General features: G+C 39.4%; 1 protein-coding gene across 1 annotated transcript in view; it reads left to right on the top strand.

Annotated features, from left to right (window-relative positions):
- Positions 1-21,462, top strand: part of RPS6KA2 (ribosomal protein S6 kinase A2) — a 155,323-nt gene that overhangs the window by 110,450 nt on the left and 23,411 nt on the right. The window contains exons 11-14 of the mRNA XM_005416274.2: positions 3,729-3,793; positions 11,527-11,629; positions 16,270-16,400; positions 18,140-18,265. Of these exons, the coding sequence (XP_005416331.1) occupies positions 3,729-3,793; positions 11,527-11,629; positions 16,270-16,400; positions 18,140-18,265 (425 nt within the window). The remainder of the gene's footprint in view (positions 1-3,728; positions 3,794-11,526; positions 11,630-16,269; positions 16,401-18,139; positions 18,266-21,462) is intronic.

The following is a 21,462-nucleotide window of genomic DNA, read 5'->3' as shown; positions in this document are numbered from 1 at the left end:
GAAGCTGTAGAGACACTTAAATTTTATTATCTGAAACTAAAAAGCTAGAAACTCTTTCTGATGAATTTGAATATCCAAGTAGTCAACCTTTAGGTTTCTTAGGTCTTCTTTTTCCCCCTTAGTATTTCAAGGCTCGTGTTGGCCATAGTGATTCAATAATCAAAACCAATTAAAAATAAAACATTCTACTCTTACTGTTTGCAGGCACTTTTATTGCAGGCATAAAACTTAGATAATTAAGTTCTCACTTAGCAATGTGAGGCTGCTTTTATATAAATGCACTCTATAATGTGTTTAAACTGGCAATTTGATCTGAAAGAATTATTTATCTTCTCAGACCCTCGTGGGACTGGATGGCACATAAGAATATTTGCAGGCAATAGTTTGATTGTGCTGATTATTCTTGACTGCTAGGTCTTATTACCAAACTGAAGTTAAAAAACCCAAATTCAGTGGAAACCTTGAGGAAGGTGAAAGGTCTGTGGTCATGCAGTGTGCTGGTGCATGCTGTGCTTCAGATGTTTGCTGAATGCCCATCTCTGTACCAGGAAATGTCCATCTCCATGCAGGAGGTCTTTCCAGTCATGACCTCTGCAGTGCTTTTCTTTTCTCCATGAAAGCACATCTCTTCTCAGTACCCCTGTAGATTTGCAGGTGGTAGATGAGTGGCTGAAACACACTGAGCAAATCCAGAGAGACTCCACTATAAGCACTGATGCCCAGTGTCTCCCAAGGACTTTTGCAGCGGGATCAGGCTGTCCTCCTGGCTCCCAGAGCTGTTCCTGAATGCACCCTTGGGCCACTTCCCTCCTCCAGCTGAGGAGAGGGCCAGGCCACATGCTGCTGCCAGCAGCCACAGCACACAATCCAGGAAGGGGCTGTGGGCTACAACAGCAATTCTCATGGCAGGGAACGTCAGGGAATAAAAACTGCAGGAAGTGCTGAACCTTATCCATAGCATAAAATTGGTTGCTAAGAATTGGAAGTGAGCCACACCTTGCATAATGAGGCTATTACCATCCTAAATCTCTTTAATATATTAAGCCCTTGCACTTTACAACATATTCCTTCTGTGCCAGAGCTGAGGTGGCCCCAACTGGGAAATTAAACGTTTTCAAACAAATGCCTGCCTCAACTGCATGCTTGCATTTCTTACCAAACACTGCAGCCCCCACTAAAAGAAGTAGCTGAGGGTGGCCTTTTTTCTCTTAGTCCTTGTTTCTGTAGGTTTGTGGGAAAAGGAAGGACAACAGTAGCAAAAATTGTGTCTTGCAAATAGATGATCTGAAAAAAAGCATGTCATTCTCAACACACAATGACATTTCCATTAGGCTAAGCAAGAGAGAAAACAGAAGCAGTGGGGAAGGGGCAGAACAGAGAAAATGGAATGCACTAGCAATTATCCTCAGTCTAGTTTATGCTACGAGTGTCTCACAGTGTCTGAGCATTTATCCCAGCCCTGCAAAATCAGTCTGGCACTTGGGTTTCATCCTTATGTGGTAAAGGACATTTACTGCACGTTGCAGTTTCCAATTGCCACCGCTGAACTCAAAGCACTTTTCACAGATAATTCTTTTCTGAAGATCTGCTTAATGTAATTCTCTTCAGAGTAACTCTGTTGGTTTTGTCTTTCTGTTGGCATTGATAAAATCAAAATGAATCTGCCAAGGGAATCTTGCAGACTTCAGACTGTGCATTGAACAAAAATATGCTAGGGAAGTAACTGAACAAGTCCTATTCTAAGACGACTTCTTTTCTTGTTCAGTACCCATGGACCATAAACAGCTGCCTAGGGGCATGTATGACCAGGATAAACATATGTTGCTTCATCCAAATTTTCTTCTACCCGATTCCTGCTTTAAGGTCCAGCAAGGGGTTTTCTGAGCCTCTTGTGGTTTGTTGATGAAGTAATCTTCAACAGATTTCTTTTCAACAGACTTTACTGGCCTCCCCGTGAACCCATATAAGTATTTTGCACCACACCATCTTTTCCAAGTAATTCCACATCACATAACACTCTGTTTCCTGAGGAAACCTCATTCCTGTTGGCATCATTTAGTGATCTATTTTATACTTGCTCGGTCATCTCTTTCCAGGCTGAAAAGTCCTGACTTCCTCAGTCATTCCATAACATTCTTTGTTGGTCTTCTTTGATTTTTCCTAACTTTAATCAGCATACCATTTTACAGGGGAGTGTGTCAGCTATAATCCATACTCCAGTTGCAGAAATGCAACAGACTTACACAGTGACAGTGCAATGATGTTGTCACTTTTGTCCTCTTTTTCTAAGGTTTGATTTCATGTTGTGTTTGCCTAGAAATGTGTTGTCACAACTCACAGACTCTTCACTGGGGCTGATCACCTCTGAGCACATAATTTTGTATTGCAGGCTAGCATTGTTCATCCTCATGTGCCTCACTTGTGTTTGCCTGTACTGAAAGATTACTGGGATGGGGAATCAATCAGGAGATCATCCCTCTTCACTGTTTTCCAGCAGGCCTGACAGGCAATCCTGCATGTTGTGTTTACAAAGTGTTCCCGTATCCACTCATCAGTGAATGTTAAGCAGGTTGTAGGGAGCAGTTCCTGATCATTGCATTTTGACAAACATTGATAACAGTCTTGTACACAAGGAGAGCAGACATCACATTTTACCAAAGCTTCAGTTGACAAGGCCTTTGTAAAGCTGCTTGTTATGTTGATCCTCCCAAAGTACAAATATTGCATGTATAAAAAGCTGAGTCCTCTGAGGTGCTGAGTGCCCCTTGCAAGGCGCTTAGGAATCCCAAATCCTTTTGGTAATCAAAGTTGCTCAGCATGCTTGAGAAGAAGTAGGCTGGGTATCCTTCAGGAACTGATTCCACAATTGCAGTGCAAAGCCTTTGCTTCCAGAGTTTAATTCTCCTTGAAATTAAAATAAAATGTGCTAATAATAAGGTCAAATCCCCAAAGATGGCATTCTAAATCCTCTCTGACAGTTCTTTTAATTATTATTGAGTACCGGTTTGGTTCTGTGACACCACTGAAGCAAATAAATTGATCCAAAGAAATAAAAAAGTCAATATTCAGTGAAAACATAAGGCAAAAGTAATGAAGGAATTAGATTCATTACCAGATCTCAGAAGACTTTCCCAAAATTTTCTACAGTAATGTAACAGAAATTTAATAGTGAAGGAAATGTAGCACTGAGAGTGGTGATTTTGGTACTTTTTGGTATTGTGAAGAGGGGGAACCTAAAACCGTGGCTTACCTCAAATAATTTTGGAGCCTTTTGGCATTTTAAGTCTATACTTGCTTGTGGTGCAGCTTTCTGTGCCAGTGGAGAACAGTAGCTAGTAAAGATTTGAAAGTCAGTGTGGATAGAAAAGCTGCCGCTTTAGGTGGAGCCTTGCCAGAGTGTCGGAATACCCTGGGGCCTTTCCTGACCGTGCTGATGCAGGCACTCTGCTGTGGCTAAAATCCCATGTCTCACCCAAAGCCTCAATTAGAGAAAAGTAAAAGACCCTTGGAATCAGAGTCTCATTAATGAAGTGCCCTTGTCTGTATCTATGGCACTTTATACTGTGATGGCACTTGCACCATTCAGAGTTTCTTGACTAGAACTGTTTCGATGGAGACTCTCACTTTGTCAGAAGAAAAGTGGGGATGGGGAGGGAGAGTGAAGAAGAGACATCATGCAGCTCTCTTATAAGCATGACTTAATTTTGATTCTTTCATTCTCTTCTCAGGTGCTGGATTTGATGGAGTGGAAGAAATTAAGCGTCACCCTTTCTTTGTTACTATAGACTGGAATGTAAGTGCAGCAGCATTGTTTTATTTTTGGCTACATTTTTTGAAGACAAACTGCCATGCTTAGGAAAAGGATTACTCTCTGTATCATAGAGAGCCTAACACAGAGGAGTTAGAACCATTTCAGTGGGTGCCTCTGTCTCTCTTGCATGCATGTTGGCACCAGTACTCAAAATTGGAAGAGTTGATCAAATTAAACATGATTCAAGTAAGACATGTCAGATATGATTAACAGAAAGGTAAACAAGGATTTATTTTATTGCTGTCAGCTACAGCTCATAAAGGTGGTGGCGCAGATTATCTGAGTATTTGATTTAGACTCTTAAGAGGTTAAATCTCACATTTTGAACGTCATAATTGTTCAAATTAACTTATTTTTAGACAAACCTGAAGGCAAACATTTTTCATTCTTGATCTGGACATCTGCCAGTGCACCAGAGCTGCTGTTTGCCACATCCCCTAGCATTTTCTAGTTTAATTCTATCTTACTGTGTTATGGTATTACTGCGTCTCTTCAGTATTTAATGCATTCACTCACAAGTGCTAGTACAACAGGTAGCACTGATGCACTTCTTACCAGAAATTCTGGTAAAACTGTGTGAATCTGTTTGACAGAGCCATTCTCAAACTGCTGCCCAGGACTTTGGGGTAAAGCTAATTTCTCTGTGAGAGAACATTTTGTGGTGCCCAGGTAGCCTTTGAAAGGCCCACAAACCCGTTTATTTTCAAAAAACGCATTAGGAAAAATCTAATTTGGGTTGCATGTTGAAAAGTTGTCATGACTCATAAACATACTAGAACATAATTAATGAAGGTGGGTTTTGAGACTTTCCTCTATAGTCCAGCTGACTTCTAGAGCCATTAAATATGCTGTGAAGTCTGTGTGTCTTTCCTTTTCTGCTTCTTACTAATCATGAGATTCTGTATGAAGACTTTACATTTACAAAAACAGTAAGGGAAAATTTTAAAAATAGAGAGTCCAAAGACTTGGGTTGTTGATGATGATGATAATTATTAAATGCTAATATTAATGTCCATATCAATAATATTATTTTCTATATTCCCCCAATATCTTTGCAGTCCTCAGCTTTGCAATCAAAATACAGGTCAGATAACTACGTCTTGATGTACTAAGAGGCACTGTAACAGTGAGAGGGTTTTTCTTATGTATTTGCTAGGGGAGCAGCTCACTAACTCATCATAAATAAATGAGGCTCTGCATCTTGGAGAGGTTTTCTGAAAAGTCAGCTTTGTCCCATGAGAATACTCAAGACCACCTTCTGTCATGATAATTGGTGATTGTTTCAAGCTCTGTTCTTTAGGGAACAATTTCATGCCTGTCCTAAGGAAACTGTACTGTCCTCCATCATTTGATAAAGGTCTCATGGACAGGAAAATATCTACCACGAAGAAGATAGGTATGCTTGAACATGCCTTGGGGCTAGAGAGGAAGGTGGATTTAATTGCCTTTTGATGTGTTATCCAGGCCTCTAACTCTGCTATGAAATATAGCTGTTAAAATCCATTTTAATCCAACATAATTAGTGCTTATTGCACTCTCTCAGAGACAGATCAGTATTACACCGATCAGCTATCATCTTTTTAATATATTTCCTCATTTTATTCTAATTTTGCAATCACTCAAGGAGACCTTGGGAGGCTTATCATGTTCCAGCAGCTGCAGTACTGTATGTATTTCTGAGCAGTGTGAGCCCGGCCCTGCACTGAAGCCAGAACTTTGACTCAGTAATCATCCAACCAGTTGTTAACATGTTCTCCATGAGCAGAAACAGAACAGGATCACAGAATCGAAATGGATCAGACATAGATGTTTCTGTCTATAGCACTGATCTCTGTACAGCTGGAGGAGAAGAGTCCTGGTGCCCTCATTTTGTTCTCCCATAATGTATACAGAATCTCCCACATCACTTTGCAGACAGTCAGCAAACAGCATTGTTGAGATGGAACAGAAATGGTGATTTATTTTATGCCTTGGCAATATAAAGACCTCAGAGAACAAGAGGCAAGCTCTTTTGGAGAACTTCTGTGCTACCTTAGCAGCTATGATAGACAGGACTGCTGTGACTGACAGCACAGAAAATTTCAGCAACTGTATTAAAACAATCCTCCACCAAAAGCCCCCTTATCATGAAGGGTAAGAACAGGTCAGTGTCTCCTAGAAATGCAATGTGAAACAGGTTTACTTTTAGGAATGATTTTTCCTACAAGAGCAGCAACATGATAACCAGGAACAAAGCACTAAGTTGCATCATCTAATTTAAAAGAGAAATTCAAAACACAAGTGAGTTAGCTTTTTCCTTTTAAGTCATATGTGATACTAGTGACTCAGGCTTTCCTTTCACAGTATTTTCAGAGCTGTTCCCTTGGGGTTTGGATTGGAGCTGCTTATTTTCTCTGTCCCTGAAGTGTTTACCTGTTGGGGCAGTCATTTCCCATTTTTTACTGTCTTCAAACAGACATAACCAGATACAATGTCTGGTTTGGATGAACACCCAGTGGCAATGGCACACACAGTGCAGGAACAGCCCCTGTCACCATGCTGCACATGCTGCTGGTGCCATGTGACCACTGCATGCACAGGCACCAAGGGCAATCCTGGAAAACATCCATGTGGCCAGGGAACCCTCCTCCTCCTGGCCTTTCCCAGAAGCCGTTCCCATGTTCCAGGGTTCCATCCTTCAGCAAAATTGCCAGCCACCTTAGGTTTAACTTCTGGCTAACTTCTGCACTGAATGAGCTGTGGACAATCTGACGCAAGAGTTTTTTTGCCCAGACTTAAATGGTGGCATGAGACTTTCTAAGACTCACATTTTTACAGCTTGTTACCCTGTAACAAAGCCCTAAGTTCCCACTTTCCAGAGTGAAGAATAGCTGGAGGTTTCTGCAAATATCAGTCTTGCTGCTCTGAGGCATTTAGCAGGCACCCTGATGTAAATTCAATAGATGTGTTGTTAAATGAATGGACTGTCTTTCATGATCAAGGCTGGGATGCTCAGGAGAGAGATTAGATGTCCAGCTCCTTGACAGTTTTACCTGCTTATTAACCTTACACCTCATTTTCTTCTTAAGACAAGCAGACCCAAAACAAGTTGACCTCAAATAATTTAAGTCATTGGCTCTGAGAAAGCATAGTCTGCTTACTGATTTTTTTACTACTGTTTCTTCTTTCCAGGTCATGCATAATGAATTTCTGGCTTTTCATTGAAAATGAAAGATGAAATCCCTTTTTGCAGACTCCTGTTGGAGGAGTGGGCTATAAACAGTAGTTTTTGTTTGGATGACAGACTAAATTGGAACTAGAGCAAATGACATGCTTGAAAATGATCTGGCAAATACAAGTGAGGAAAGGAGTGGGAAGAAAGTGGATTCCAGTTCTTGCTCCTTTAATATTAATCAGAGATCAAACTGAACTGAAACTGTGAATTATTTAATTGCCAATTTTACCAACAGCAAAAAATTAATCCTGGGGTCTGAATTCTGCTAGCTTTTCTGTCATTTGCAGGCAATAACACTGAGTCATTTATCTAGGAGAGGACAAGAATTTCAGAATGTAGTTCATCCTTTTGTCTGCTTATTGGATTTGCCATGACAGGTATATGTATCAAGGGAGTTTGTTCTCACGCTACAAGTGCACCACTGTGGAGGGTAGCATCTTTCTATTTCTAGAAGGTGTCTAAGGAATAATTCAATTCTTCATCAAAGAAACTCAGCTGAGGAAATGACGAAATAGTTTTTAATGAAATTAAACCGTTTTCTTTTTCTTGATATTTGTCAGGCACATGTACAGAGCATTTACATCTCTGGGGTTTTTAGGAGTGTGTTTTTTTAAAGATGATGAAAAATTAACTACTTATAAATAAGAAGAGAAGGAAACACAGTGTTGCAGCATTTTATTGCTAATCTCTCTTGTGTATTACTTAAGTTCCAGCTGAGGAGGTGTTCAGATGAAAATCATACTGGGCATGTGGCAGCATATTTTTAGAAAAGGTCAGTTGCACCTGGATGAAAATTAGTTATTTCAAATAAAAGCGTTTTTGTCTGAAATCAGAAGGAAAGTCAGTAGAAGCTTGTAGTTTCTTAAACTGCTATAGAAATGCTTTCCAGTTAATTCATAGGTGCTTATTTTGAAAGTCTCAGGAGGACGTTAGGGGTTGCTAAGTAGTCAGGAGCATGGATATGTATCCAGGTGTGAATATCTAAATCAGTGTTTTCATGGAGTCCATCTGCTCTGTTCTGTGGATTATGCACTCCCTCAGCACAGCCTCTGGATTCCACAACTCTCTGTGTTATACAGTGATTCTTCATACCTGTCAGTCACATTTTTCTGTGCTGAGTCAGTGCAGTTCAAACTGTGACCAGTTTAAAAAAAAATTGGTGATGGAATGTGGGACCTTATTCTTTACTGTGAAAGAGAAATAAATAGTATTCTCATTAAAACATTAAGGGCTAAGGAGTGCAATTCTCCTTTATGGATGTGGGAACAATGTGGAAGGAAAAAAAATCCTCAGCTTCTTATACCTGTGCAAGACAACAAACATGTAATGTATAATGTATAATTTCAGCCTGAAATTTAAATGCTCCAGTTATCACTATGATATCCAAAATCTATTTTTAATAGGAACAATAATAATAAGATGCCCCAAAGAAAAATTGCCTAATAAGATGCCCCAAAAGAAAGATTTGGATATCAAAACTGGAATTTAAATCAGGAAAACTGGGACCCTGTTCCCATTTAAACAGATGATGGAACTTACGTAACTTTTGCACACAGTACTAGGATTACCATGACTTAGAAGGTACATAACTGCCCTAACTTCACCAGAAGTTATGGATAGCCTGAAGAAATGATTGAAGGCAAGATTTGAAATTCAGCTTGCTGTCATTTCCCACTCTGGTTGGTTTCTGCCAGAAGAGATCATGGTCAAGATACATCATCCCTGAATAATTTGGGGACCGTGGTAAGAGATAATATATTCATATATTTCCTAAAATTAGAAATATTCTTGAAACATCCAGAAGGATCTCAAATCCTCCAGGAGATTCTCTCCCTGTGTGTATACAAAGCAATGGCTATGATTCTTACTATTTCTTTAGATCAGCTTGTGCCACATTGAGTTCTGCAGTCTACAGGATGCAGGCTTTTTAAGGAAGAGGTGCTCTGCCTGCAGCAGCCTTTGTGTATAATTGTTTTGGGCTGCTCTGTGGTTTAGGAATTTGGCTTGGGTGGCTCGCTCAGAGAACTGGAGCCAGTGTGGGATGGAGAAGTCCATAGATGATGCTACTCTGTTTTTCCTGGTCCCCAGTGATTTCCTTTAGTTACCCTATGCAAGAGCCTGGGGGAAAAATTGTTTTAGGCAGCTTACCTTTTGCTGTTCTGTTGTCTAATTTTTACCACAAGTGGATAAGAAAATGGAAAAGGGAGTCATCAGGGTTGTGCTCAAGGGGAGTGCCTTTCACTCACACAGGCAACTTCTTTGTTCCCATCCCCTCCCAGAAAGCAAATTTGTAATTATAAATCTTTTGATGGTGTGTGACTCACAATGAATCTTAAATCCTTCCCTAGGAGTGGAGGATGTGGGTTAGGGATTCAAAATACAAATGTAGCTCCAGCAGCACTTAAGAAACTACAGATGGGGGAAGGAATTAAGAGGCCAGAGAGAATATGGTTATGATAATGAAAAGAGAGTACAATTCCTGAGTGATGTACAGCTCTGAAACATTTTCCAATTTTTGGACCTCACAGGATGAGCTGTGCAGTTAATTCCGTGAGGAAGCATGTGCATGTGACCATACTGCTTTCTGCAGTTGTGAATTAAGACAAATAAAGGGGAGCTGGGAAGCAAATAGCTTTCTCAAGGTGAAATCCTAGCAACAGAAAAACCTTCAGTAGGTGCTGAGTTCTCTTGTAAAGTTCTGTGCAAGCAGAAAAAGATGTATGTTAATTACTAGGTTGATACTGTTCAGCTGATGAGTGACACTTCCTGCGTAAGATTGCAATTGGCTTTTAATTATTTGGAAGACTGGCTTTCCATTGTGGCTCACAGCAGTTATTCATCTCCTTTCCTCTCCGAAGAGATGGAGAAGTTTTACGCAAGCAGGAACTTCTTATGGTGAAATGGCCATTAATTATTGCGGAGTCATTTTCAACCTCACTGTTTCGCTTTCCCAAGGAATCATAACTCAACCACAAATACATCCTTTATGTTAAGGCTAATACTATGCTACAGAATGTTCTCCTTCAAGAACCTTTATTTATGCAAAATCATGACCCTTTATGCAAAATCAAATTCAAGCTATGGTGATGGGTATATATCTTAGATTTGACCACATGCTTTGTATTAAAGAAGTTAATTCCCCAGAAAACACACAGTTAAAAAGAATCTTCCTGCTCGCAGGGAGCTGGAAAAGCATTTAGAAAAGTCCATTAAACATTTTGAAAAATCAGCTCATTAGGAAGTTGTTTTAAGAGCTAACCTAAAAATGCATATTGCAAACAGTCATAAAGTTGTACTCTCCAGTTCTTATTGAAAGTTTGCTTTAAATGTTGTATTTATGCTCGGACATGTTAACTATGGGGAACTGTCTGTGGCAACTAATTCAGCCCTTTGAAACCTGAGAACAAAAGCATTGCTAGAAAGGAGATGCAGTCTAGGGACTGCAACATGGGGCAGGGAGTCAAGCTGGAGCTCTGTTCCCCATGCTGCCATCAGCATGAGGTTTGGTTTGGGCCATTTCAGACACAGACAATGCAAAGATGGCTCAAATCAATAGGGTTCTTTCCATTAACCTCTACAAGCTTTGGATCAGATCCAGACATCCTCAACTCGGTGTGCATGTCTGTGTGTATATGAATGCTTGCAATGGAGCACGGGGTAGCAATTTCTTAAAGATCTCTGAGAATGAGTAGAAAGGCCACAAAGTCCCCCATAACAAAGGCAGGATGTATTAGGATGAACTTGTGGTGCCTGTTACCTAGGTGATCCCCTACATGACTCCTCAGTCAGCAGCAGAAACTTGAACAACTAGCAGTACTTACTTGTTATATACCTTCCTGTCTTATGTTTTTTGTTTTGTTCCTCGCTTCAAGCCATATGTAGAGCTTCAGTGTGATTGCCCACCCATCCACAGTGCTTTCTCCCTAGCATTTTTGATGAGAATTTCATGTAATCATCAGCTGTAAACCCCCTTCCCTTTTACCAGATATGCTAAAAGAACAAGTCTCTTGTTTAGGTTGTAAGGACCAGGCAGCCAAGCCTGTTGCTCAGCTCAGTCTTGCAGCACTTTAAACACATTGCTGGTTCTTGACAAATAGCAAATTCTATAGCAGTCATGGCTTCCTAGCAATTCTTTGTGCTGGTTGCCATTGCAGCACTGCTGAAGTTACCCTGCGTCCTGGTCTTACCACTGCGCATTCCAGTCCTGCCTTTAGACCAGTGAATTTCCAGATGCCCCAGCTTGAAGTACTGTTCCAGCCTATGGGCTAAATTTTTGCCAGGAACATTTGTGTTTATATTCAGGATTCCAGCAGCTAAAATGTGCAGGGACCATCCGGGGCTCAGATTTTAAGCCGAATGTTAAAGCAAGAGCCAGAACCACAGCTTGGTCATCCTTGTCTGTCAGTCCAGCAAGGATAGCATGGAGCTGGGAGAGGACACCCTAAAGAATGCTGAGAGTGTACACAACGATGCTGATTGTGATCTGTTTTTCTCCTTGTAGAAACTGTACAGAAAAGAAATCAAGCCGCCTTTCAAGCCCGCAGTGGGGCGGCCAGAAGACACCTTTCATTTTGATCCAGAGTTCACATCTCGGACCCCTACAGGTTAGTAAGGTGGCACATGGGTAATATATCTTTTCAGTTAGTAAATTCATTCTTCCTTTCCCCTCTCTAGTCCAACACAGTCTAAAAGTCTGATCACCTGTGGCATTACAGAGTTTTGCCATATCCAGCAGGAAGCAATGACTGGTTTTGCTTTTCCACCAAAAAAAAGCTCATAAGTATTTCACCAGCTTCTTATTAATTTGTCTTCAGGAAGAACAGATTTCACATTTTTAAAGGAAAAAATAACTATTGTTTTGCTATTTTATTACTCATTTTTGCTTACACTAGCTGAATTTAACTGTTTTAAATTACCTTGGCTTCAAAGAACTTTGTATCTCTGCAAGTTAGTATGTAATTATGTATTGCATAGATGTTTTATATAATTATGACATCTCACAGACTGTGGACTATTGGAAGTTAATGTGTGGTTAAAAGAAATGAAGAATCATCAAATTCTCAGGTCAGCAGAGTTATGCCAACAGGAAATTTGGCCCACTATGTTTAGGAAATGCTTGCAGATAGAATGTTGTTCCTGTAACTTCTATTTCCTAACAGAAATACCATGCTTTGTACACTGTATATATGAGGGTGACTGTTGCATAAAATTCAATCTTTCCACTATTTTAAGTGGAAAGCAAGAACATCAATAATGTCAGAGTGGTAATCCCACTTATAATGGTGCCTGCTGCTAGACATGAATAAGTTACGTTACATTTCTGCCTCTGATGTATCTGTGTAAAGAAGTACCTGTTTATACTTTCTAAAGTGTAAAAATTGAATTAGTTGTTGTTTATAAAACACTTTGAAGCTGGTAAGCGCTGTAAATGTCACATAGTATCATGGTAATAAAAAAGTATATCGTCTCAAGCTTCAATCCTCAAATTGCCCCAGAACTGTTGCAGTGAGAGGGAAAGATCTGAGCTTTCATTATGAAAATACCTACATTGTAACATGAGAATCAGAGCTGAGGTTTCCTGCAGTTTTTGTTCAGGCTTATCATGACCTGCACCATTTTTTCTTAAAACTAGCTCAAACTTCTATTCAAAGCCTGGCTCAGATTTCCTTTCATGGGGTTTGAAATAAGGGTATCTACTCCGAATCTTTCCTCAGTCAGTTCCTTTTTTTTTTTTTCCCAAGGATGTGCTGAACTTTTACGAACTATAAAAATATTACATTCTTGTTTTTTCAACTGGAACATCCACCTGTCTCCAGTATATGTTAGTCATGTTCTGATATTCCTATTCCACTGCATAGAAACATGATCTTTGGTTTCCAGACATTTCACACATCTGATTTTAGCTGTAATTTAGATTTCAGAAGCACTAATTTCTCTGAAATATTGGAGACTGCAAGTTAGTCTTTTCTTCAGGGATGTGTGCTTTGGTGCTGCCATGGGAAGTTTCACTGATGTGCAAAGAAGCATTAAAAGTTTGGATTGCTTTGGAAGTTCACACTTCATTGCTTTTACTGATGCCTGGGCTATATTTTACACTCTACATGTTACTACTGTTGCCTAATTAAATTGGTTATTTGTTATTTCCTACAAGACACTGACTTGAAAGGTTTGTTTTGGGGTGGTGGCAGGGGTGGGGAGATGGCTGGCCTCAATTCTGCTTTGGGCTACCATGGATAGTGGCTTGAGAATCAAACATTTCAAAATAGGTGTAATTGGAATTGTGAATCCATTTACACTTTCAGAATGATGGAAATGCCCTGGCAGACTGGCAGAATATTTTGCAGCCCCTGACTGTTGACTGGTTGGGTCAAACAAATTGGGAAGAGTATCACAAATGTGTTTAATACTGGCTCACATTGCCAATGGAATAGAGCAATAACCTTTTTTTTTTATTATTTTGTCTATCAGGACAAAATAAAACTAACAAACTAACCCTGTTACTGAGAACATGCTCAGAGAGAAAGCATTGTAATAATTCCTGCTTCATGATCATGCAGTTGTGTTTTAATGAAGCTGTCAATCACTATTTTACACTGTCTTTATGAATGAGTTCTCCTGTCTGAAAGCAGGTTTATGTCAAAGTTTTGGATACAGTAAATCTTGTCAGTCCAGTGATTTGCTGTACCTTAGAAACTTCCTTTACCCTGGAGGTTGAAACCACATTCTGTGGATTCTTGACTTCAGATCTAAGTGTGCCAAAGGTGTGGTTTCTGGCACAGACAGCTCATTTATGTGGGTATAGTTTCACATCACTTTTTCTCAGAGATTCGTCCAAGTTGGAGTTGCTTTTTTTGGCCATTTGCTTCCGAAATTCACCACGGTGGCCCCACATCTCATTTGTGGTGACTCAGCTCCTTGCAGGCAGCTGGAGGCTGAAGCAGTCTAGGTTAGAAATGGTGATTTGAACAAGGATCAAACCAAGATCATTCTTGTGACCCAACTTAGACTTCAATCCACAAATGTTTATACTGTTGTAATTGATGGGACAGCAGGCTGCAACCAGCAGGGATGTTTTAGACTGGCTTTACTGCTGAAAAAAGTATTTAAAATTTCACCTGAAATATCTAAATACCCTCCTTTGCAAATTAGATGTTTGCTAACCCCAGTATAACATGATGAATGAAATAACTTAGGAGTTATGAAGCCTTCGAAAACCCTTAAACATAGGTGCTATAGTGGAACAAATCATTATTACTTTTCACAGGAAGAAAGATAACCATTAGATAAGATTGGTGCTTTTGAGTGGATCTAATTCAGATATATGAAATTATTGTGATTTATAAGGCCTAGAAAAATGATTTCGGTTTCTGAGCTATCAGTTAATTAACATGATTTATTAATAATTTTGCACTTAGCAGAAATGTTTTAATGGGAAAATCAGTTGTTGGTGATGAATATTTGATAGTGAACAGCAAATCAACAACAGTTCTTCTGCAGTATTTGCTGAAGCAATTGGCAGTGAATTATGAAGAAAGAGTTTTTTTAAACAGAGCTGACCTACCACTTTAGTTTTAGAGCTGGATCACAGCTTTTCTGAGGTTCAGAAGTGTTCAGATGTGAATTATTGTCATTCATTTTTTTAAACAAACATTCTTTCCTCTTAATTAATCCCTTGTGTAAAAATTCCTGTTATAGATTTGCCACGGTAGGAAGTATCCAGTGATGCAAGAGGTCTGGTGTGATTCATGCATGTGTTTGCAAGGAGAGTGCCCATCAAAAACACTGAGATAAACAAAAAACCCACGTCATTTTCCCAAAAGACAATCTTCTCCATCTGAACTCTGCTTGCTGTGCAATAATAGCACACTGACTCCTGACTCCTGTCAAAGCTGAGGCAGCTTTCTGATGAGAAATGGAATTAGCTGAAGTCTCCGTTTTGTTTATTCCCAAATAGATATATATTGCTTTTATCAAATTCTGACTTCAGTTCCTCTATTCATTTGACCAGTAGATTTATACAGGATGTGTGCACGCTAAGAAGTAGACATTCTTACATATTTTCAGGGCGTCAGGCAGGTGAGTCAGATATAAAGCTCAGTGGGGATGTATTTTCTTTAGATAACTGGGTATTTACACACTTTACTACAAGGAAATAGCTTTCTAAAGAAATTTTAACTCTGTCTGTAAATCACATGGTACATTGGAGGAAATGTGAAGGGAGAAAGAGAAAAAAAAAAACTCACAAGCCACCCAAAAAACCAAATAAAATGTTACCAAATTTTAGTAATATAGGTTTTATAATACTCAGCCTGTTGCCAAGGGATGGTTTACAAAGTGATTCTTCTTGCTGAGGAAAATACCCAGGATAAAATATACATTGGGAAGAAACATCTCTTTAAAGCTTTTCAGAATTTTGATTGAAGCACAGCTCTACTTGCTTTGTCATGCTGCTTCTCTCACTGAGCAGTGGCGCAGGTACGAAGAACTGCTCTGAGGTTATTGCCTTCCAAAGGTAGAATTTCTAATTCAGGATTTTTTGAACTTTAGCCATTCCTTACCTCCTTTTGCTATGTCAGGGGAAAGATGGAGATAAAATCTCCATGAAGATTAGTTAAAACAACCCTTTTTGTTTTTTCCACCTGAGGATAAGTCAACTCTGTCTTCCCTGGAGTAGGTCCCAGCTCCTAAAGCTGCTCCAGAAGATTCCTATTAGGCCACTACTGGAGTATTGTGCTTTTCCACTGGTTTCATGCATTCTCTATATTCTCCCGACCCACACAATTTGCCACTTCATTCTTTGTAATTGCTGTAGTAAAGTTGTGCTGCAAAGGACAGATAAAGCAGCCTGTAGCTTTTTTCCACTCCCTGGAGAACCTCTGATAAGCCCTGCAAGGTGCCCTGCCCTGAGTCTCCTGTCTCTCACCAAGCCTCTCTGCCCTGTGCCTTCTCTCTCTCTGTGCACTCTTGGCACAGGCAGTACTTTGCCTAAGAATGCCCTGTGAAAAAATCCTGTATACAAGAGGAGACATCCTTGCAAACAATATCCCTGCACTGTTCAAACCCAGAGGAGAGGAATGGAGTAGGCACACCTAAGCCTCGACATGGAGATGAATTATATTCCCCTGTGTGTGCCAGTTTATCAGATCTGCTATTGACTGTCAGGAGTGACTTTGTTGTACTGCCATGCTATTCCTTTCTGTTCTTCTGTGCAGCTCATGAGGCCATTTTCTTCCTTCTCCTACAGATTCCCCAGGTGTTCCTCCAAGTGCCAATGCTCATCATCTTTTCAGAGGGTTCAGCTTTGTTGCCTCTAACTTGGTGCAGGAGCCTGCACAGCAAGATGTGCACAAAATCACTGTTCACCCAATTGTGCAGGTACTGATGCTGTTTTCATTTCACATCTGATGTGCACATACGTATGTGTGTATTTAAACTGCCTAATGTTCTCACTGGTATTTCACAACTACATGGTGTAGGAAGGAGGTGTTTTACATGCAGCATGTAGGTGTTAGAAAATGAGAATTTTTTTTGCAAAGGCTTTTATGTATAAAACGTTCCTCGCCACCTTTGCAAAGGAAATAGGGACTGCTCTTTGTCACAACTAAAATGAAAAGTACTTCTCAATACCTGAAACAGGATTCCAGTTGTGCATGCAGGGCAGGTAATGAAATACTGGTTTTTCACTGAATGCATTTCCTTCCCAACAGTTTTGTCTTGGATTCTATGATCCAGTCTGTGCTGGCAAAGGGATTTGATGAACTACTCCTGTAGGCTTCCAGAGACACAGAGCCCAAGCTCCTGGGTGTAAGAGGCCACTGTATTCCCGTTGCTATTGCACAAAAGCCTGGATGTACTCAACTAAACCAGGTTGCTTGATGGGGGAACATGCCAGGCACTTAGTTCTTTGCTGCCATTCCCCTTAAAAAAATCTATTAAGTTGTACTTTAAACTAGAAGTAAATTGCTACAAAAGGTTTGATGCATCAGAGAAGAAGGGAACAGGGAGAAAGAACAGGGCTGCTTAAAGATGCAGCCAATCTTCTCACTAGGAAAAGGCTCCCTCTGCTACCCAGAGCCACCAGTGTACATGCCTCAAGGGAGTAGACCCTGCCTGTGGTTTTCATAGGTTTTCATCTCTGTGTTATTATTTACAGTGGAATGTGTCATACTCTTAAAGATGCTCTTATGGCACAGTAAGTGAAATGTTACCCAAGCCATTACATCTCAGAAATGTTATATATATATATGTTGCATATATATATATATGTTGCATATATATATATATATGTTGCATATATATATATATATGTTGCATATATATATATATATATATATATATAAAATTCCTGTCATTTGCTTTATAAAAATGTATTGAATATTGACAAATGCACATCTTAAAATTTAACAGGTTCTGTGTGGACTTTGCTGGCAAGGCTATATTTTTAGAGAGAGGATTCTGGAGGATTTTAAGAGGTGCTGGTCATTTCTTGAGTCCTGAGATGGAATTTGCAGCAAAGCCTTAGATTTGGGGTTCATCATTGAACCGGTCTGCCTGCCCAGACATTTTCCAAAGAGCATATGAATGAATGGCTTAAAATATTAACTTCTCTCTCACAAAGAAACTGCAGATAAACATATTCTAGACAAGACCTCCAATGATCTGGAGGCACTCCCCATATATGGAGTATCTCTCTTGAACACAGTGAAACTATGAAACTTAATATTTTAGGTTATCTGCTCCTCAGTAATTAGAAATCAGTTCATATTGTCAAGATATGTGGGTTTGTCAGGAGATTTGGGCCCACCGTTTCCTATGAATTTCTAATATATGGTGATTTTCTGCATTCCTAAAATAGCTTAGAATATCACAGCAGTTTTGCCACTACTTCTACAGACAATTCCATCTTACAGACTGGAAAAAGGTAGAAAGGGAACAGACACATTTACTTGTTTATTTAAAGAGCTTCAGATTTTTTTAACTGGATTTAGAAAAGCTGCTAAGGACAAGAGAGCTCTGTGAAGGAGGGGAGATCAAGGATCTCCTTCAAGAGCAGGCTAGTCCTTGCCTTGACATACCCATGTCCTGATTACCTTGGTTTTTTTGTCTCCCTGTAGCAGTTACATGGGAACAACATTCACTTTACTGATGGATACGAGATCAAGGAGGACATAGGAATTGGCTCCTATTCAGTGTGCAAGAGATGTGTTCATAAAGCTACTGAAACAGAGTTTGCAGTGAAGGTAAGGAAGCCTTTGGCAAATGCCAGAAATGCAGCCGAGGCTGCCCTGCTTCTGGATTTTTTGTTGGCTTATTTCTTGTTGCTGGGTGTTGCTTGGGATTTTTTTCTGTTTCGTAAGATGGCAGGTTTCATAAGTCTTCCATATTTTTCACACTTCTATGCCACCATGTAGAATTCCTCACTGGAAAAAGCCTTTGCTGTCTTGCATGGAAATCCTGTTAATCACTTCAGCCACGCTCCTTGCAAACTGAATACGATTTTTAACATATCCTAGACTGAATCATCATAATTTTAAAAAATTACATATAAAATTATTGCAAATTTGAAACATGATTTATTCTTCTTTCTCAAGTTGCTGAAATCTTGAGTTTATTGTAATTAGAGAGATTTTTCAGTGAAAACCATGATCACCTAGAAAAACTCAGATTTCCCTTTGTCTTCTTCACGTTCAAAATGAATGCTATCAAAATGAACGAAAGTCAGTCTTCAGCAGAGATTTAAAATATTGATTTAGTTGGGCAGTGAGGACAAGTCAGTGAACCTCAGATCTGGTCAAGGAACGGTGCATAGGACACAGTCACTTTGTGGTATTTTTGGGGTCCTGCATTGTAGGGAGGAAAGATGAATCTGACTCCATGTTCTTAGAAGGCTAATTTATTATTTTATTATATTTTATGATATATGATATGATATGATATGATATGATATGATATGATATGATATGATATGATATGATATTATATTATGTTTATTATGCTCTACTAAACTATACTAATGAATAGAGAAAAGATACTTACAGAAGGTTTAACAAGATACTAAAGAAAAACTTGTTACCTCTTCCAGAGTCCTGACACAGCCGGACCGTGATTGGTCATTAAGTAAAAACAATTCACATGTTAGATAAACAATCTCCAACCACATTCTAAAGCAGCAAAACACAGGAGAAGCAAATGAAATAACTTTGTCTTCCTTTTTCTCTGAAGCTTCTCAGCTTCCTAAGAGAAGAATCCTAAGCAAAGAAATTTTTCCAAAAAATATAACAGTGACATCACATCTGCCCCAGAGGCCAGGGATCTACTAGGATGAGGGAAGAACTTCAGCAGAGCTACTTTGGAAGGCCCTGCTCAGAGAATTGTCATCAGTCCCATTCAGTGCTATTGAATAAACCGCATGCAGCCATTGCAGGGGCCAGTACAGACCGGTGGAAAGTGGTGGTGAGACAACAGCTCAGAGGAAGAGTTTCAAACATGCACTTTTCTTTAAGGAAAAGTTTAGCAGTGAAAAGATTCACACATTAGAAAAGTACTTCGTGGTTTTGTTCTTGTACCAGAAGGGGACAAGATTAGATTATAACACAGAATTTGAAAAGACGGGGAAGTTAGGTCAGATCCTTTCACTTCTGTGGCATCTCATGGGAACAGATTGCTGTACATAGAGAAGAGTATTTACCATTTACCAATGCAGTAAATGAGGGGATCCAGCCAACTGCCAGTATACTTTTACTGTTTTAAAATTTTAGAAAAGGAATGTAAATTTTGCTAATAAATGAGATTGTGTCTTTGCTATTAAATGAGATGATGAGAGCTTAAGGAAGTGATCCAAACTGCAGTTCATGAGATAAATGACCTGCAGACAGTCAATAGAATAACATTTTATTCAGTCTTATTTTCCACTACGAGATTGATGGCAACGCAGTATCCATGAAAATCCATGAAACTTTCCATGTTTCTTCATGATGGCCACAAAAATCTGGAAACCACTATTAAGCTACAATCTGTTGGTGTCACTGTTCAAACAATGGTTGATTTTTCTAGGCTGCACCCTAATTAGGAGCATGGACTTACCAGCAGATCTGTGGGCTTTCATATGAATGTGCTACTATTTTAATTTCTAATGAATTTAAAAAATCAGAGCTTTTCAGTGCCCAGGTCATTTATCAACAGATGGCATTATATTATAGTAGGTGTGGGTTCTGTATAGCTTAAATATATCCATGATGAACAAAATGCATACTAAATTCAAGTAATAACTTTAATATTTCATTTATATCAAGTATTGTGGACAGATTTATCAGTGTAATATAGCCAGTGTGAAACCAAAATAGAAAAACCTCATCCCTTGAAGATGTCTGAGTGTCCAAATCTGACAGGGTCCAGCATGCTCAGCAGGCTGGGTGTTTGGGGTACCTCAGAGGATCCAGAACAAAGCCAGGGCATGGAGACACTCAAAGCTCCAGCAGAGTTCAGCACTGTGATTGCTAGGTTTATGCTCTTTCCCATTTTTTAAAATATTTCCTCATTTTGCTCCTTTCTTCTTCCACTTCTTACAACTCTTTTCTTGTCATGTAAATATGTCTTGATTTTTACTGCCAGTGTAGGCAACATGTGCAGCATCTCAGTTTCTGACACAGTGTGAGTCAAATGTGTAGCACAGATTTGGGGTTGGAGACAGTTGGTGGGTTTCTGTTTGTTCTATCTTTCCAGCACATTTAGTGCTGCCTCTTTGGTTATTACTCCTACCAATATATTAATTTTACTTTTCTTTCAATTTTATTGTAATTTCATAATACGATTATATCCTTTTGTTGTCAGAGAAGCTCACTTTCAAAAAAACTGCACTATGCCACCCATTTCAAGTAATTAGATAGCACAGGAGTTGCAACTGATATTATCATAATTATATATCAGTCCCTTTTGACATGCATCCTTTAACTCTCTCTTTAAAAATCACTGTAATTAGGCTCTTTTCATTTCTGTTAGTAAGTATCATTTTCTCAGTGTTCTCTAGCATGTAACATTCAGAGGGAGAAGTGTCTGCAGAGATAGTTTGTGTGATAGGCAGCAGCCCCATTTGCTTTGCACCACCTCATTAAAAGCTCTCTCTTTCAGAGGAACTGCCAACACCTCAGAGAACATCATCCTGTCTCCCTCAGGGGAGGCTGGTGATAGGGAAGGAGTTAAGGAAATTACGGCATCACTGCAGGAAGACACACACCATGTCACTGTGTAAATAAATAATCCTTCCATGGAGCCTGCCACTCACCTTGTTTACTATTGTTCCCTGGTGTCTTACTGAGACAGGAGATTACCTGGCCAGAGTAACTTGAGTCAGAGCCACAGCCAGAAAAGCAAAACCTTTCCTAGCCCAGAAGCAGAACATGTTTAATAAAATGCAAAACACTTCATCCCTTTTCCTTTT

The sequence above is a fragment of the Geospiza fortis genome, unplaced genomic scaffold, assembly GCF_000277835.1.
Source record: "Geospiza fortis unplaced genomic scaffold, GeoFor_1.0 scaffold41, whole genome shotgun sequence".
NCBI classification, from domain to species: domain Eukaryota; kingdom Metazoa; phylum Chordata; class Aves; order Passeriformes; family Thraupidae; genus Geospiza; species Geospiza fortis.
This window is presented reverse-complemented; position numbering and strand designations above follow the sequence as displayed.